A 15,996-nucleotide genomic window follows, 5' to 3' on the forward strand; every position below is an offset into this window, starting at 1 on the left:
TTCTATGTTATTAATATTGTACCGGGAACGCCGCTACGAGAGAAGTCCGAAGTATGTTTATTGAACTTCGCGCGAGGTGGAAGGTATGCAACCCGCCGAACTCAATGACGTATGCAGTGAGTAACGTGACCTCCTTGAACACGCTATACGTGACCGTATATGGTAATGTCCTAGCTTACCCGCAAAAGTCTATTTTGCGCTAAACTATCGCTATTTCGACACTGCCATCATAAAAACCATTACTATGGACGCAATTTGTCAAGATTTCACGGAAATCCTCTGAATACTTTAGGAGACATAAGGGTAGATAATACACGGGTTCTAGACACTTCCACGCAAACGGGTATAAAAGGAGGACCACCCGACCTACGAATTCAGTATCTGTCGCTTCACCATCTCTGCGACACGGGTGACGGGAGGAGCATTGTGTGTGCCGAACTTATAGTTGAAAAGTCTTCGAAATCGAGTGTTGGAACTTCGTTATTTTCTCAAGGTGTCATGTTGGGACTTTGTCATATTCTTTGAGTGTCACATTGGACTTAGTTATTTTCTTAAAATAACATAGGAACTTTGTCATATTCTTCGAGTGTCACATTGGACTTTGCTATTTTCTTAATGTGCCACGTAGGGACTTCGTCATTTTCTTGACGTGCCGCATTGAGACTTGGTTATTCGACGATGATTGAAAGAACTTAGAATTTTCATGAGTGCTGTGTACCATGTTGGAACTTATGTTTCGAACTTATTCGAACTTGTATTTTCGTGAACATAGAAATTTTCCGAACGTGTAGGTTGAACTTGTATCCTACCAACATAAACTTTCGTGTGAACGATATGACTTTTTTTTCCCAAGTGCCCCTCGAATTTACGTTCTGTGAAGAATTTTGAAACTTAGGGACGTTCAAACATCACGTTTAATTGTAAAAATATTCAATACTTTCCAAGTGCTGCATCGGGACTTGTGTTTAGATTCTTATCCTCATTAAAGACTGTGATAACTCAGAATACGCATGTCACGTTCCCAGAAAGCATAGAACTTTCCAGCATTTTGAGTGAATCCATAATTTATGAAATTAGACTTTTTTTCAAATATCATTATTCGCTTCGCCTACTGACGGAACAGTTTCAGAGTGTTATTTCATTTATTCAGTTCATTGCCAATGTGTCAATGTGTTCTAAATCTTCAGACACTATGCGTTAAGAACTGTGGTGACTGTAATCCTACAGAACATTCTGATTTACTGTAAGCTTTTCAAAATCATCCTGTTCTCCGAGTGATTATTGCAGGACGTTTTCGATTCAATGTTAAGAGTGTAGTAACAATCATTGAAAGGTTGCATCTGTTTAAACAGTGCCATGAATGTGTGGAGTGCCGTGCAGAAAACTCACATATGAATCACATCTCAAATCAAACTCTGAACGTGTGCATCCAGAACATCGGGACATTCCAGAACTTAGAGACGTTCCAGAACTTACAGAAATTCTAGAACTTCTCATCCAAGCAGGCGTGGTCCCTGCCCAGGCCATTGGTTTGTTGATGGCGGTTGAGTGAGGACGTGTGTGAATAGTGCTCCAGTGTAAATGTGTTATTTTTGCTGATTATGCTGGTTTCCTGACTTGGAGGCGTGTCTACCGATGTAGTAAGTTTCAACGAACAGTAATAACACTAAGTTTCACTGGTAGACAGCCGTAATACTGGTTTAATTTGTATTCTTTATAAAGGATATTGTATGTAAACATTAGGCGGTCGGTGATGCAAACCCAACTAATTCAAAACACCGGAGTACGTTCTTCACTGTTTGTTCGAGATATCAACTTTGCCTACGCTTGCGATGAGCACCTGTTTGGAGTGTGGAAAATCCGTATCCAGGATACCGCTGCTAAAATACAGTGTTCTAATTGCAGTAAATGGTTTCATTCGAAATGTGTGAATGTCCAAGGCAGAGACTTGAAGTTACTCTCATCCAGTGATCATAAATGGAGGTGCAAAGCTTGTCATAGTAAAAAAAGATCGAGCACTGCGAGTGATGAAATGTCAGTAGCTGAGATGCCATCTGTTGGTGACATCTATGAACTTCTGGTTACTCTGAAGGAGGATATGACAGCTCTAAGGAAATCAACTACTGATATCGAAAGACAGCTAGGTAATTCAATTAATGTCTGCCACGAGAGATTAGATGAGCATCAGAAACTTCTTGATAATCAGCAAGCAATAATAGCAAGACAGCAAACGATAATTGACAATCTGTTATCCGAAAATCAGCGGCTCCAGAAAACAGTAAATGACCTTTCAATCCGATGTGACGACAGTGAACAATAGACTAGGGTAAATACTCTTGAAATATATGGTGTTCCCGAGGTTCCCAATGAAAACGTTGTTCAGACCGTCATAAATGTCGCTAGGGTCTTAAATGTTGAGCTTAAAGAGGACATGATTGATGCTTGCCATAGATTGAAAAAGGTCAACAATCGTCCAACTGCAGGCATTATTGTGAAGTTCGTTTGCAGATGTCATAAGGAACAGCTCCTTGAGAGGCGAAAAATCAAAAGAAACTTATCCACTTCTCACCTGGGCTTTACAGTTGCTAATCCTGTGTACATTAATCAGTCCTTATCCCCAGGGAGGAGAATTCTGTTTGCTAAGGCAAAACAGCTGCAGCACGACAAAGATTATAAATATCTATGGGTTAATAATAGTGGAAAAATAATGATCAGGAAAGAAGATGGTAGTCCTGTTCATGTCCTTCGTAGTGTCGAAGATTTAGGTAAACTGTAATGCGTTTTGGTTTCCTTTACTAGCCTTAACGTTTGAATATTTTCCAATGATCAGTCATTTCTTAACTTCTACATTTTATTTAACATTTTTATTGCCTTTTAAATGTCTGTGAACAATTTGTCAATTTATTATTATTATTATATTATATTTGCCTTTATTTGTAGTGGCGAAGTTAGGACTCATGGTCCTCTCTTACACTTAACCACACTTCATTAACATAGTACATATGAGAGCAATATTCATAATCTTATCTTAAAACTACCATTACAAACTAGAAACAAAATATGAAACATAATAACATAAACTCTATAAATATTCTTAGTCATGTCTTAAACTATCGTTACAAATTAAAAGTTGATTGACACTAAATACCCTAAGCACAGTAAACGTACATTCATACACACATTCACTCTGCCAGATTCATTCAGCCTGGCGGCACATATCGAGGAGATGCTCACGGCAAGACAACTTGAAGGAATTTAAGGATTGTATGGCTCTAATGTTGTGGGGGAGAGAATTCCATATTCTAGCTCCATTTGCAACAAAGGAACGGCTGAATGCTGCTGACCTGCTGAGACCAAAACGTTAGAGGACTTCGAACCAAGTGTGAGTTATTTCTTCAAAATCTCCTTTGCTGTTCATTTGATGTACTAGTGTTAACTGAAACGTTCTTGGCGAATGATGTATTTGATAGTGAATTATTCGATGATCGATATGTAGTATTTAGAAATGATAGGGACACATCACTAATAGGAAAGTCGCGTGGAGGTGGAGTATTAATAGCTATTAAAAAGGGATACCGTGTAAAGCTATCCTCTGTTTACAATAGTCAACAATGTGAATCTCTCACTCTTAAAATTCTCGCTAACAAGCGAAAGCTATTTATAAATGTTGTCTATATAACTCCTCCTTCTGGCTACTCTGTATATCAGGATTACGTTAACTATGTCGAAAACAATGATCACCTTATAATGTCGGATTGCATCATTATGGGTGATTTTAATTCAGCTGAAATTAATGATGTAAATTATAATTTTGCTGAAGGATCAACGGCCAGTCGTAATCTAGCAAATTTCATGTTGTATTTAGGAATGAAATAATATAACAATGTTCTCAATTTTAACTCTAGAACACTAGATTTGGTTTTGGCCAACATACCAATTAATATAAAACATGAAGAATTCGTACTGGTACCAGAAGTTTTGCATCATCCCACACTCTCTTTATTATCGTTACCAACCAGGAAACCTCCCATTTTTAAGAACATATGCCGTGAATATTATGACTTCAAAAATGCAGATTTTATGAAACTTTACTGTGAAGTGCGTGACTTTGACTGGAACCCGTTGTATTCCTTTGATAACGTTGACCTTGCAGTAGATTTCTTTTACACCTCACTCTACAAATGTTTTGATGTATGCATTCCCAAGAGGAATCTCATTCAAAAATCCAAATATCCGTATGGTTTACACATGATATTATCCAAACTCTAAAGTGAAAAAAGAAATGTGCCAGGAAGAAAAAGTTTTCAAAATGTTATGATGATCGATTTAGGCAGCTTAGAACTGAACTAAAATCTAAAATAAACATTGCATATAAAATATATATTCACAACTTAGAAAATGGAATAAAACACAATATTAATAATTTCTGGACGTTTACTAGTAGTAAAAGAGAAACGCAAATAGGTGATAATGCCTACTTCTATAACGACAACAGGTATGAAACTGGAAATACTGCGCAAGGATTTGCGCAATATTTCTCATCGGTGTATACCATCCCGGACTTTAATTATAATATCGATAACATGGACTTGGATGAGATTCCTATATTACCAACTATGGATGTGCTCAATATTACTTCTATATCAGAAGAGGAGGTAAAACGAGTCATTAATGGAAAACTAAAACCTAAAAAGGCAAGAGGTCCAGATAACATCCCACCTTATATAATTAAAGGATGTGCTGAAATACTGGTCCCACAGATAACCTTCATTTTCAACCTTTCATTAAAAAAGTCTTGCTTCCCTGAAAGGTGGAAAATATCAAAAATTACACCAGTTCCGAAGGCAGGCGTTCATGAAAATATATCTTAACTATCGCCCTGTTTCCATTATTGACGCCTTTGCAAAAGTATACGAACATATACTATATTTTAAGATCTATAATCACATTAAGGCAGGTATTTCAGAATTTCAGCATGGATTTTTGCCTAATAGATCTGTTATTACAAATCTTGTAGGATTTACTCAGACACTGTATGATGTATTGGATAACAACGGAAGAACGGATGTTGTCTATACAGACTTCGAAAAAGCATTCGACAAGGTAGATCATAAAATTCTTATCCAAAAAATGCACCAGTTTGGGTTCTCGAAACCACTACTTCGAATGTTATGTACTTACCTGAAAGATCGACGTCAGTTTGTGTCTTTTAAAGGCGAAATCTCAGACAACTTCATTAGTTACTCCGGTGTTCCTCAAGGATCTAATTTGGGTCCCCTTCTATTTTTAATTTTGAATAACGACTTGCCGAATAATCTTCGTCATGCCAGTTGTTTGCTGTTTGCTGACGATGTAAAACTATTTAAAGTTATACGTCACAAGAAGGATGAGGATGAGCTTCAGCAGGACATCGATCGTGTTGTACAATGGTGCGATATGAATCATATGTCTCTTAATGTAAAGAAATGTAAATCAGTAACTTTTACCAGGAAAAAGAAAGGTACGATTGCGTCGTACAATATAAAAGATACCAAACTAGAAACAGTTTTGGCAATAAGAGACTTAAGAGTAATATTTGATGAAAAATTAACATTCAATGCCCATATTACAAAAATAACGAACGAAGCCAACCGTATGCTCGGGTTTATAATAAGGAGTTCTAAATTATTTACTCAATCATCGATTGTTATTCAGTTATTTACTAGCCTTGTTAGGAGTAAATTAGAATACGCATCTGTAATTTGGGACCCGTGTTCTAACGAACAAATACATACCATTGAAGTTGTTCAAAACAAGTTTTTGCGGTATCTGTATTATAAAACAAATAAGACATTTTGCCCTTTTGATACATCAACACAGTATTTAAGAAGTAACTTTAACCTCAAATCGCTGCGCAACAGAAGAATAATTATTTCTTTAAAAACGTTAAACAAAATCGTAAGAAATAAATTTAATTCCATAGGACTGCTCAATTTTATCTCCTGTCATGTTCCACGAGCTGGAGCTCACATGAACGCAGTATTTCAAGTTCCAAGATCTAGAACATCTCATCACTTGAAGTCGCCATTTATTAAAATGCTACGATTTTACAACACATTTGCTGCAGGAATAGATTTATTTTCCGAATCACACACTGTCATTAATACACATTTAAAGGCCTGTGTTTCTAATTTATAAATTCAGACTCCTTTTCTATATAATAGGTGCTATTTAACTTATTTATTAATATAGTCACTTACTACTTTATATTCTTGTTTCAATTCCAGTATTTTTCATATTGTAGAAATAATCATTGTTGTACTCTGGATTGTCATTTTCTCTGTATATGTGTTTTCCATTAATTCTTCTTCCATGTCTTTATTATCTTCAGCATTATTATTATTATGTATTTATTTTTACTTACATGTATGCTTGTAAGTACTGATGTGTTAAGAAGGTACTGTATTGGGCTTACTGCCTGTGTACTTTCAAAAAGACAAATAAATAAATAAATAAATAAATAAATAAATAAATAAATAAATAAATAAATAAATAAATAAATAAATAAATAAATAAATATCCGGCGCCATCTCAGGACTCGGAGTTGCTAACCAGCCAGAACACTTCCATGCTGCTGTACGAAGGTGATATCAACTTGCTTTCAATAATCAATAAATTCAGATTATTAAAAAAAGAAAAAATCTTTAAGATTGATAACTATACCCCTCTCTGTACCAACTCCAATGATAAAGCCACTCCCTAGATAGAATCCATGCTCATTAATTTAATATCAAGTGCCTCAAAGATATAAACACATTTCCGGGTACAATATATAACTTTGAATGATTAATATTTTTTTATACTTGGCTTAGTTATTGTCATATATTTAGTTTTACTGATGTTCATAGATAATTTATTAATACTGAGCCACTTGTTTATTGCAATTATGTCTTCTTGCACATGGATTACTGAGTCCACTTTGTTACCAGTGTATTATAGCATAAAGCACAATTTTACTCGTTTATCACTTTTATTTGCCGTTTTCCAGGACAGACAAACACACAAATGTTGCTACATCTTTCACTCATTCAAACCTTTTTTTAATATTGGGTTCTTTGGTGTATTATTGGGTTTGTTTTTGTGTTTATTGATAATTTTATTTAAAAATGTTCTGCTGAATCCATTATTCTCAGCTGTTGCTTGAAAGGTTTTTTTTCCTTTTTGTGCATCTTAATACCATTATACCCACATTATTTACAAACAGAAAGCTACAGGGGTTATTTTTCTACTTATTCATGCAACAGTTTTCATTATATCCTGTTATAAAATCTACTGATCCTGATATATCTGAAATAACTTGCATATGTCTCTTTATCCACTGAATTACTGGAAATTTCTGAAACTCTTGAGGCAAACTGTTTATTGCCATGATTCTCACTGCTATCATGCAAATCTTTGAAAATTAAGCACACAGTTTCATAGTTGCCAACAAAGTTAACACCCATGTTGCTTCTCAGCTGGCAGAAATTAGTAAAGTACAGTAATCTGACTTCATCAAAAGCCATAAAACTGCTTGCAAGTCACCACTTGTTTTTCAGAAACTTTCAAAACGAAGGCTAAACAGTCTGCTTCCTCAATAATTTGAAAACGGTGCCATGCAATGAACTGTGGTTTAATTTAGTGTCCGCCTCGCACTTGGTGAATTACCGCAATGTCTTCCAGGAAAATTGTTCATGATTTTAGGGTTAACAGGCCTATATTTGTTTCATTTACATGCTTTATTTGTAGCCACTAACCTTCAAAAGTACTTCTGTAAAAGTTGCTTTACGTCGCTCCCACACAGACAGGTCTCATGGCGACGATGGGACAGGAAATGGCTAGGAGTGGGAAGGAAGCAGCCTGGCCTTAATTAAGGTACAACCCCATCATTTTTCTGGGGTGAAAATGGGAATCCATGGAAAACCATCTTTAGGGGTGCTGACAGTGGGGTTCAAATCCATTATCTCCTGACTACTCATACTCGCCGCACTTAAGCGACTGCAGCTACTGATCTCGGTTTCAAATTACTCTCTTCGTTGTTGTCACGAGGAGTGTAATCAACCCTTCCCAGCTGGTTCCAATGAAAAGGAAAAAAGAGAGAAAGCAGCCTTAACAAAAGAATGAGAACTGCCAGCATGTACAGATTGGCTACGGTAACTGTGCAGCTCGTGAGAGTTGTTGTGTGAGGGAGGCAACTGATGAAAGAAAGAGACAGAGAGATTCTGAGAATGGAATACCCAAGCACCTTTACTACAATTTTTCAGCAAGTCTCAGAAAGATTGCTATGCCGTCCTGCGAGATCGTTCTCATCTCACAGCAGAAATCTATCCCAGAATGAGCAGGTGCTCGCTGACACAGAAACGACTTTACCGTGCCTGGTAACTGTAGCGTTGTTGAAGCCGCTTGTTTCCCAAGGAGGTGAGGAAGTGAAATTTGTTCATCCTGCTTTACTAACATTAATAAATGGTTCATCTATAGCCAAAACAAAAAGAGGTAGGCTGAATTTAGTATTTAAATAAGAATGTTAAGTGCACATATTTATAGCCAACCTGGACAAACTATGAAGTTCTTTTATTACATTATGAAAGTGATAGTGTGAGAAGTGTGGGTTCAGTAAACAGATTTAGTGACTGCAATATTAGTTATATTTACGACAAAGCCACCTGTGAACTCAAAATAAAAAAAACAAGAAGCTATAAGCACAAACAAGGGAGATAATTTATAAAGTGACGAAGTTCATGGAAAAAGAAGGCAAAGGACTCACAATACCACTGGAGTCAGTTCTAAGAAGAATATCAGATGTGACAGGATTGTCTAAGTGCTTCACCAGTAAAATTAAGCGTGAAGGCAATGATGGTGAAAATTAACAGGGCTGATTGTATCTGGCAGTCTTGTTGTTTTTATGTATAATCTTTTTAAAAACTTGTTATAGTAGTGTTTTGGTACAACCATTATTTATTCATTAATGTAATACAGTAAGTAACCTCATGTGCAACTGAAACCACATACCAGGCCTCCTGCCAATTCAAAATTTCTGACAGTGCCAGGAATCGAACCCAGCCCTCAGAGGACAGCAACTAATAGTGCTAACCGTTACAGTACGGAGGTGGACATTAATGAAATAATTTTTGTTAGTAAAATATCCAAAATTACGCCCAACAATCTTAACTTAACATTGCGCGTGACTACATTGAAGGAATGTAATGCAATATTGTACTTGTTAGTTCAATAAATACTGCGTTCTATCAATATTGCTATTATCTTATTTACAGTCCTTGTACAATTTACTGGGCAAGCAGGTTTGAAACTAGTTATTCCTGACAATTTTACGGTTATATATTGCTTGTTATTACCAGTTACTTATAATAAACAAACAGCCTTTGTACATCTTGAAATAATATACATTTATCCTCCTGTCCAATAGCCTCCCATAAGTCCAACCCCTCGTCCATGTTGTGGGAGGTGGGCAACGGCATGACGTAGGGGATTGCCTATAGGGGTGATATACAGCGGGGACTGTGTGTGCCCCAGGACCGCTACGGTAGCTGTGAAGGCCCTTCAGGAACCCTGAAAAGTGACGGCTAACCGGGCTCTGGTGTAGTTCTCAATGGTAGATGGGGGCCGAGAAAGGAGACCTTTGGAATGGCAAATCTGGCAGACGAGGCAACGTTTTTCCCTTGGGGTTGAAGAAATGGGGAAACCACTGCCTTGTGGTGAAGAGGGATCTTCAAAGGCTAAGGGAAACAACCCCTACAGAAAATGGCAGGCTTGGAGGCTCAGGTGGCAGCCCCACCACCAAGCTCAGGTGCAGAGGGCTAACAACTCGCACATCTTAAATCCACTTATTAAAGAAACTGAAGTGAAACGAAACTGGATGGATACCTCGATGACGAACTTTGGCCCAAAAGGGAAAATGAGAATTGGTTCTTGAAGCAGGGAAGACTTGGGAGGAAGTTGAAGCATTGGCAAGTCGACGACCACAATGGAGACGTTTCACGGATGCCCTATGTTCCAGTGGGAACGAGAGGAATTAAGCCAAGTCAAGTAAGTAAGTCCTGTCCAATACATTATCTCATCTCTGAAGATTGCCGCCCACCCTCATCGGAGGGTCTGCCTTACAAGGGCTGCACTCGGCTAGAAATAGCCACACGAAATTATATCTCTGAAGATGAAGTATTAAGTTTATTCAGACATGTTTAGACTACTTATGAGTCACCTTCAGTGACCTATATTAAATAAAAACATCAGATTAAAATTATTTTTTTTTTAGAATAACTTCCTGGAACATACGAGGGGGTACCCAAAAAACTAAATTATTTTTTAAAAGCTACATATTTTCAAATTTTTTACAAAACAACCTTATCTCCTTCAAAATACTTTCCATTACAACTAATACAAAACAACCTTTTCCCCATCCAAATACTCTCAATTACAACTAATACATTTGTCCCACCAGTGCTTCCACAGTTTGAAACATTTTTTTGTAGTCATATTTAGAAATGGCTGACAACTCCTCCCTCGTTTTTTCTTGACCTCTTCAATGTTGTCAAATTGGTGAACTTTCATGTCCCTTTTTAGGTGGTGGAAATAAGAAAAAGTCGCACTGAGCCAGGTCACGCATGGGGCAGCGAAACCATGCCAGTTTTAGCCAAAAACCGTCTAACAGATATGGCTGTGTGTGCAGGTGTGTTATCATGGTGGTCAAACCAGTCTATTGTCTGCCACAAATTGGGTCTTTTTTGACAAACACTGTTGCACAATCTTCTTAAAACTTTCCAATTAAAGGTCTGCTCATTGTTCACTTAAATTTGCCATCATAAAAAACAAAACAGGAACAAAACAGCGCTAGCAAAAACAATCACTGCAGATGAACAGACCAAGCCAGGTCGACAACAAAGGTGACACTGAACTGGTAATGAGTTCCGCTATACACGCCTAGTGATAGAATTGTGTACTACATAAGCTTCGCTCACGGCAATGTTATTCCGGTAATTTTTGTTTACCCCTCGTATGATAGCTAAGACCAACAGGTGAGGGTGATGGGACTTTACCCTCATATACTGTAAATCCTCCCAAATTAGTAGATTCTTTTCAAATCTCTGATAAACTACAATTTACTGGGCAAGCAGGTTTGAAAATAGTTATTCCTGACATTTTTACAGAAATGGACTTCAAAAATGACTTCCTAGAATACAAAGTAGCCAAGACCAACAGGTATGCAAACGATTACATTTTGCGTACAGAACTTTCCACCAATTCCACGGTAAAAGAATTGGACCAGATTATCAGTAGGTGAACTCTGTATATTTTTTGCAGACTTATTCTCCATGCTGCATAAATCTTCTACAAACAACCCAGGTGTGGAGGTTAGCTATAGTTTTGATTGAGGGCTTTTCAACTTAGCTAGACTTTGCTCCCAGAGGCTCAACCAGGTTACAAAGATAACCAGAATAAAGTAAACTCGTGTCCTCATCCTGAAGTGGTGCAGCTCTTTTCAGGCACACCCCCAATGGAGGTGAGGTGCGTGCGCCATTTCGACCACATACCAGCCCTCGTGTCATTCTTAAATTTCTGGCAACACCGGGAATAGAACCGGGCCCCCGAGGACAGCCGCTAATAGCACTAACCGTTACACTACAGAGGCGGACATAACCAAAATGCTGTATGCAGATGATGCTGCATCACCTGCACTCAAACCAGAGCAATTGCAACAGTTAGTTAAATGCTACAAGACTGCATGTGATCATTTTGGTCTAACCACTAATGTCCAGAAGACCAAGGTACAAGCACAAACCTTCCACATGTCGACGTCTCCATTTTGGATTCTCAACTGGAGCAGGTAGACCCCATTTCATACTTGGACAGTATGCTATCTGTGCGCTGTAATTGTGAGCAAGATGTGGAGATGAGAATTGGTGCTGCCCATAGAGCATTTGGATGATTATCACACCGGGTGTTCATGACTAAAGACCTGACCGTGAAGACGAAACTCACGGTGTACCACACTGTTGTCATCGCAACATTACCGTACAGTTGTGAAACTAGGACCCTTTACTGACATGACTTGAATAAGCTTCCACCAAGAAAAACTTTGATTCACCCTTAGGATGAAAAGGGAAAACCATGTCACAAACGTTGCTGATCTTGAGATAGAGCATGCCAAATGAATAGAATTGTCCATCGTTGGTCATCAACTTAGATGGGTTGGGCATGTCCGTCGGATGAGTGATACTAGATTTCCAGGCCAAATCCTGTATGGTGAACTTTGTTCCGGCCCCAGACCTTGTGGAGCGCCCATGAGGTGCTACAAGGACCAGCTTAAGCACACTTTGAAGATGATAGTTCTCAATCCACAAACCTGGGACACGCTTGCTCAAGAACGTTCAGTTTGGTGCTGGACCATCGCTGCTGCTGTCAATCTGTTTGAAGAGGAACAACGCAGATGTAAGAGGCCAGGAGACAAGCTCGAAAACTCTGTGCAAAACAACCACTCCAACTTCCTCCAACAATTCTGTGCAATCTGTGTGGATGCTTGTTTCATCTTAGGATTGGTGTGTTCAATGTGTACATCCGTTGCCTACGATACACAAGGCCGGGAAATAGGAAGCAATTTGCCGCTGAAAAAAGCGGCCCGACCGTGTTCACGGCTTGGCCGCTAGATGTCAGGTTTCCGTTCTGTTCTTGGTGGACTTTTAACATTGTGATGTGCGGACTAATAGTGATGTTGTGTTGATTTTGTGCAATTTATTGTCAGTATTTTTTCTGTCTGTGTGTGTATGTGAGGTTGAGAAGATGGTGAACTGTTGTGTACCTTTTTGTACTTCCGATACTGCTAAAAAGCAAGAAAATGTGAAGTTTCATAGTTTCCCTTCGGAGCACGGTTTAAGAGAGAAGTGGAGGCAAGCTATTTCCAGGCAAGGTGATAAAGTAGGATCTCTTTGGGTACCTAACAATTCTTCTCGAGTGTGTAGCTTGCATTTTAATACGTCAGACTTTAGTGTAAGCACATCAATCAAGCAAATTCTTCCCAACAAAGTTCCTTCTGTTTTTAGTGTGTACCCTGTTCATAAACAGAAAAGTAACAAGCGCAGGAAAGATCCACCTCCCAGAAATGACATACCATCAAAATTTAGTAGAATTTCTGATTCAGATAATGATATATCTTGAGAATGAGAGTGGTTGAGGAGCAGACACACTGTGAAACCTGCCTACAAGGACTATCATCAACCACCTGTGATAGTCCTCTAGCACACTTAATAAGAATGAAAGATCGGCGTGCCCTACGGTATCCATCAAGAAAGTTTGTGTATTTCCTAAGAAACATTTTAAAGTTCACATGTTCTGCTTTATGTTATTTGGGAAAAACAAATCTCGTAAAGAAACTAATTGTCTATGTTGTGCCAAAGTTCCTGGAACGCTTTAACTGTACTAGTTGTTGTGATCAGGAAAGACTAGGTAAAATAATACCGACAAAGTTTCTAAAACCAATTCTGGACAATCAGGCGAAGGAAATTTCCGATCAGGATGATGCGTTCAAGAATTTCAGAAGGAAACCCCTGAACCGCAAAGTGCTGAAATTGTGATAACTTCCTGCATCTCAGGTAAGCTAATCTTATGTATCGGTACGTCATACATTGTAGATAATATTCTATGAGATTAAATGAATCATTCCTTGTGATCATTTGAACATTAATGCTGCTGATATGTATTTATCTTAATTGATCACGAAGTTTTCGTGAATTACTTATTTCGTCTTAACATAGTGTGAGACAAAGGCCTACGTTCTAGAAAATAAGTCATACAATTGCTCTTAAGTCTATTTTTTATCTTATAGCTGTTTGGTGTCCTCTGAAATTACTAGTTTTAATTAAATTTTATAGTTTTTCGCAAACCAACGTGTTGCAATGAGCGGGCGAGACAGAATAGTAAAGAGCTAGCGGCGCTTGTCGGAAGTATCTCGAGGACAAGTTTAGAGTGCTGTATTTCCAGGCCTTGTGTATCTCGTAGGCAACGGTACATCAACAGACAGAAGTGAATTTATTGAAAGAAGTTAATTACTTAGAAACAAATTAAAGCCACCGCCAAAATCTCATGAGTTATTCCACGAGATCTACTATTCAAACTTACTGGACATCTGATGAGATTTTTGCTATGCCTGCCAGCTTTCAGCAAAATTATACGTGCGAACTGGTTTCTATTAGATTCCAAATTCCTACTTTTTACGGACAACAGTACTGCAGTACCTGGAAATAAACATACGAAAATATACAGTTTGTTGTTGATTGTCTGAAACCGAAATCCAAACATCCACAGAAACTCTGGTAAGTCTAGCTTTTATAGTTTTTAAGAAAAATAATTTTATATCAATGTCTGTATTTCTTGTTTATGTGTATGAGTTTCTTAGAACACTGTGGAGAAAGCAAGGCAGTCTGAATAAGTGAAAGAGTTAAGACATAAAATTCTGGATAATAAGGAAGTTTGTTAATCCAAGTGGGTTTTTTTGGTTTAAGAACATTAACTCTCAGTGTAACAGAGAGCGCAAAAGCGTTCCTCGGCGAACGAGTGAAAATTGCCAGGAACACAACAGCGGTCCTTACACAAGCGGTTTTGTATGTGCTTGTAGTTCTCAGTTTTCTGAGAGACAGCAGCACAAAGCAGATAGTCTAGAATCAGCGAAGCCTGTATTTTCTTAATCTACCAGAACTATCACACTAATCACTGTATTTACGGAGATAAGATTTTTTCAAAGCGCCCCATATTTTATACACCGTGCAAAGTTGTGAGTATGAAAATGGCCTCTGCTGCGTAGAATGTATTCCAAAACGATGATGATTTAATAATAATGTTATCGGACTAACTACCTTTTATAGATTTCGGAGACGCCATGGTGCCTGAATTTAGTTCCACAGGAGTTATTTTACGTGCCAGTAAATCTACCGACACACCTTCAAATACCACCGGACTGGACCAGGATCGAACCTGCCAAGTTGAGGTCAGAAGGCTAGTGAATCAACGACCCAAGCCACTCAGCCTAGCAAGATGACGATTTAGTCAAATATATTAAGAGTCTGTGCCGATGATGACTACATTGAGTCTGATGAAAATGTTGCTACATCAGAGTCATGTAATAATGACGTTAGTGATGTTATTTCCAAGACAGGAAGTGAGAGTAGTGATGACATTCCACTGTATCATAAACCTTGCGGTTTTGTCATTAGCGAAAGTGACAATTTTAGTGGCTTGGAGAGAGATGGAAATGAAGACGGCGTAGGGCGTGATGTACGCAGTAATGACAACAATGCATAATACAGGGTTTAGTGAAGTTTCAGTTGGAAATGACACCCGGTTTGAGCCCTGGCCACTATCTCGAAACACCAGGTCCTAACGTATAGTGAAATACAATATTTTATAAACTAGAAATCATAGTACCTAAGATATTGACATTTCCCAAATAGTAAACCAAGAACATGTAGCTGCTGACAATAATATTCATTAATGTATAATTTTAATTTTGATTTAGGTTTCTTTCTGTCAATTTTGACTTTTCAATTTTTATCATCATTAAATTAATACTTTTTGCATGTGCAGTGTTAATGCAACATAGTATATTCCTATGCAAACATGTAAACGAACTCCCTTTCTATCAAAAGTAAACATTTTGGAGGCAAATCTTCAATAATAAGAAAATTATAATGATTTTACTAAAACATTGCCATTTCTTAACAAAAAGCCTGGTATTCTACAAATATACCACCTCTAAACGAGTAATACTAAAAGGATTAAGCAAAGCTTACCTAATTTGTCCTCCAGGGCTAGTGTCTGGAAGAATTTCCGAACATCCCGAGCTGACTCGACTTTCGTCCTCATCCTAGGAACAAATAAACAGTCTTCTGAGTAAAAGCACACAGAGTCAAGTCTTTATTATGTGACATCGTGGTTAGCTGTTTCAGGTCCCGATGGTGGGGGGAAGAAAAAGGT

The 15,996-nt window shown here is 37.9% G+C and overlaps 1 protein-coding gene across 2 annotated transcripts in view; it reads right to left on the bottom strand.

Moving 5' to 3' along the window:
* LOC136884504 (uncharacterized) overlaps nucleotides 1-15,996 on the bottom strand; it is a 77,265-nt gene that overhangs the window by 11,848 nt on the left and 49,421 nt on the right. For both annotated transcript variants that reach the window (XM_067156719.2, XM_067156717.2), the window contains one exon: nucleotides 15,813-15,886. In XM_067156719.2, coding sequence (XP_067012820.2) covers nucleotides 15,813-15,886 — 74 coding nt within the window. The remainder of the gene's footprint in view (nucleotides 1-15,812; nucleotides 15,887-15,996) is intronic.

This window comes from Anabrus simplex, chromosome 12 (assembly GCF_040414725.1).
Source record: "Anabrus simplex isolate iqAnaSimp1 chromosome 12, ASM4041472v1, whole genome shotgun sequence".
Taxonomy (NCBI): domain Eukaryota; kingdom Metazoa; phylum Arthropoda; class Insecta; order Orthoptera; family Tettigoniidae; genus Anabrus; species Anabrus simplex.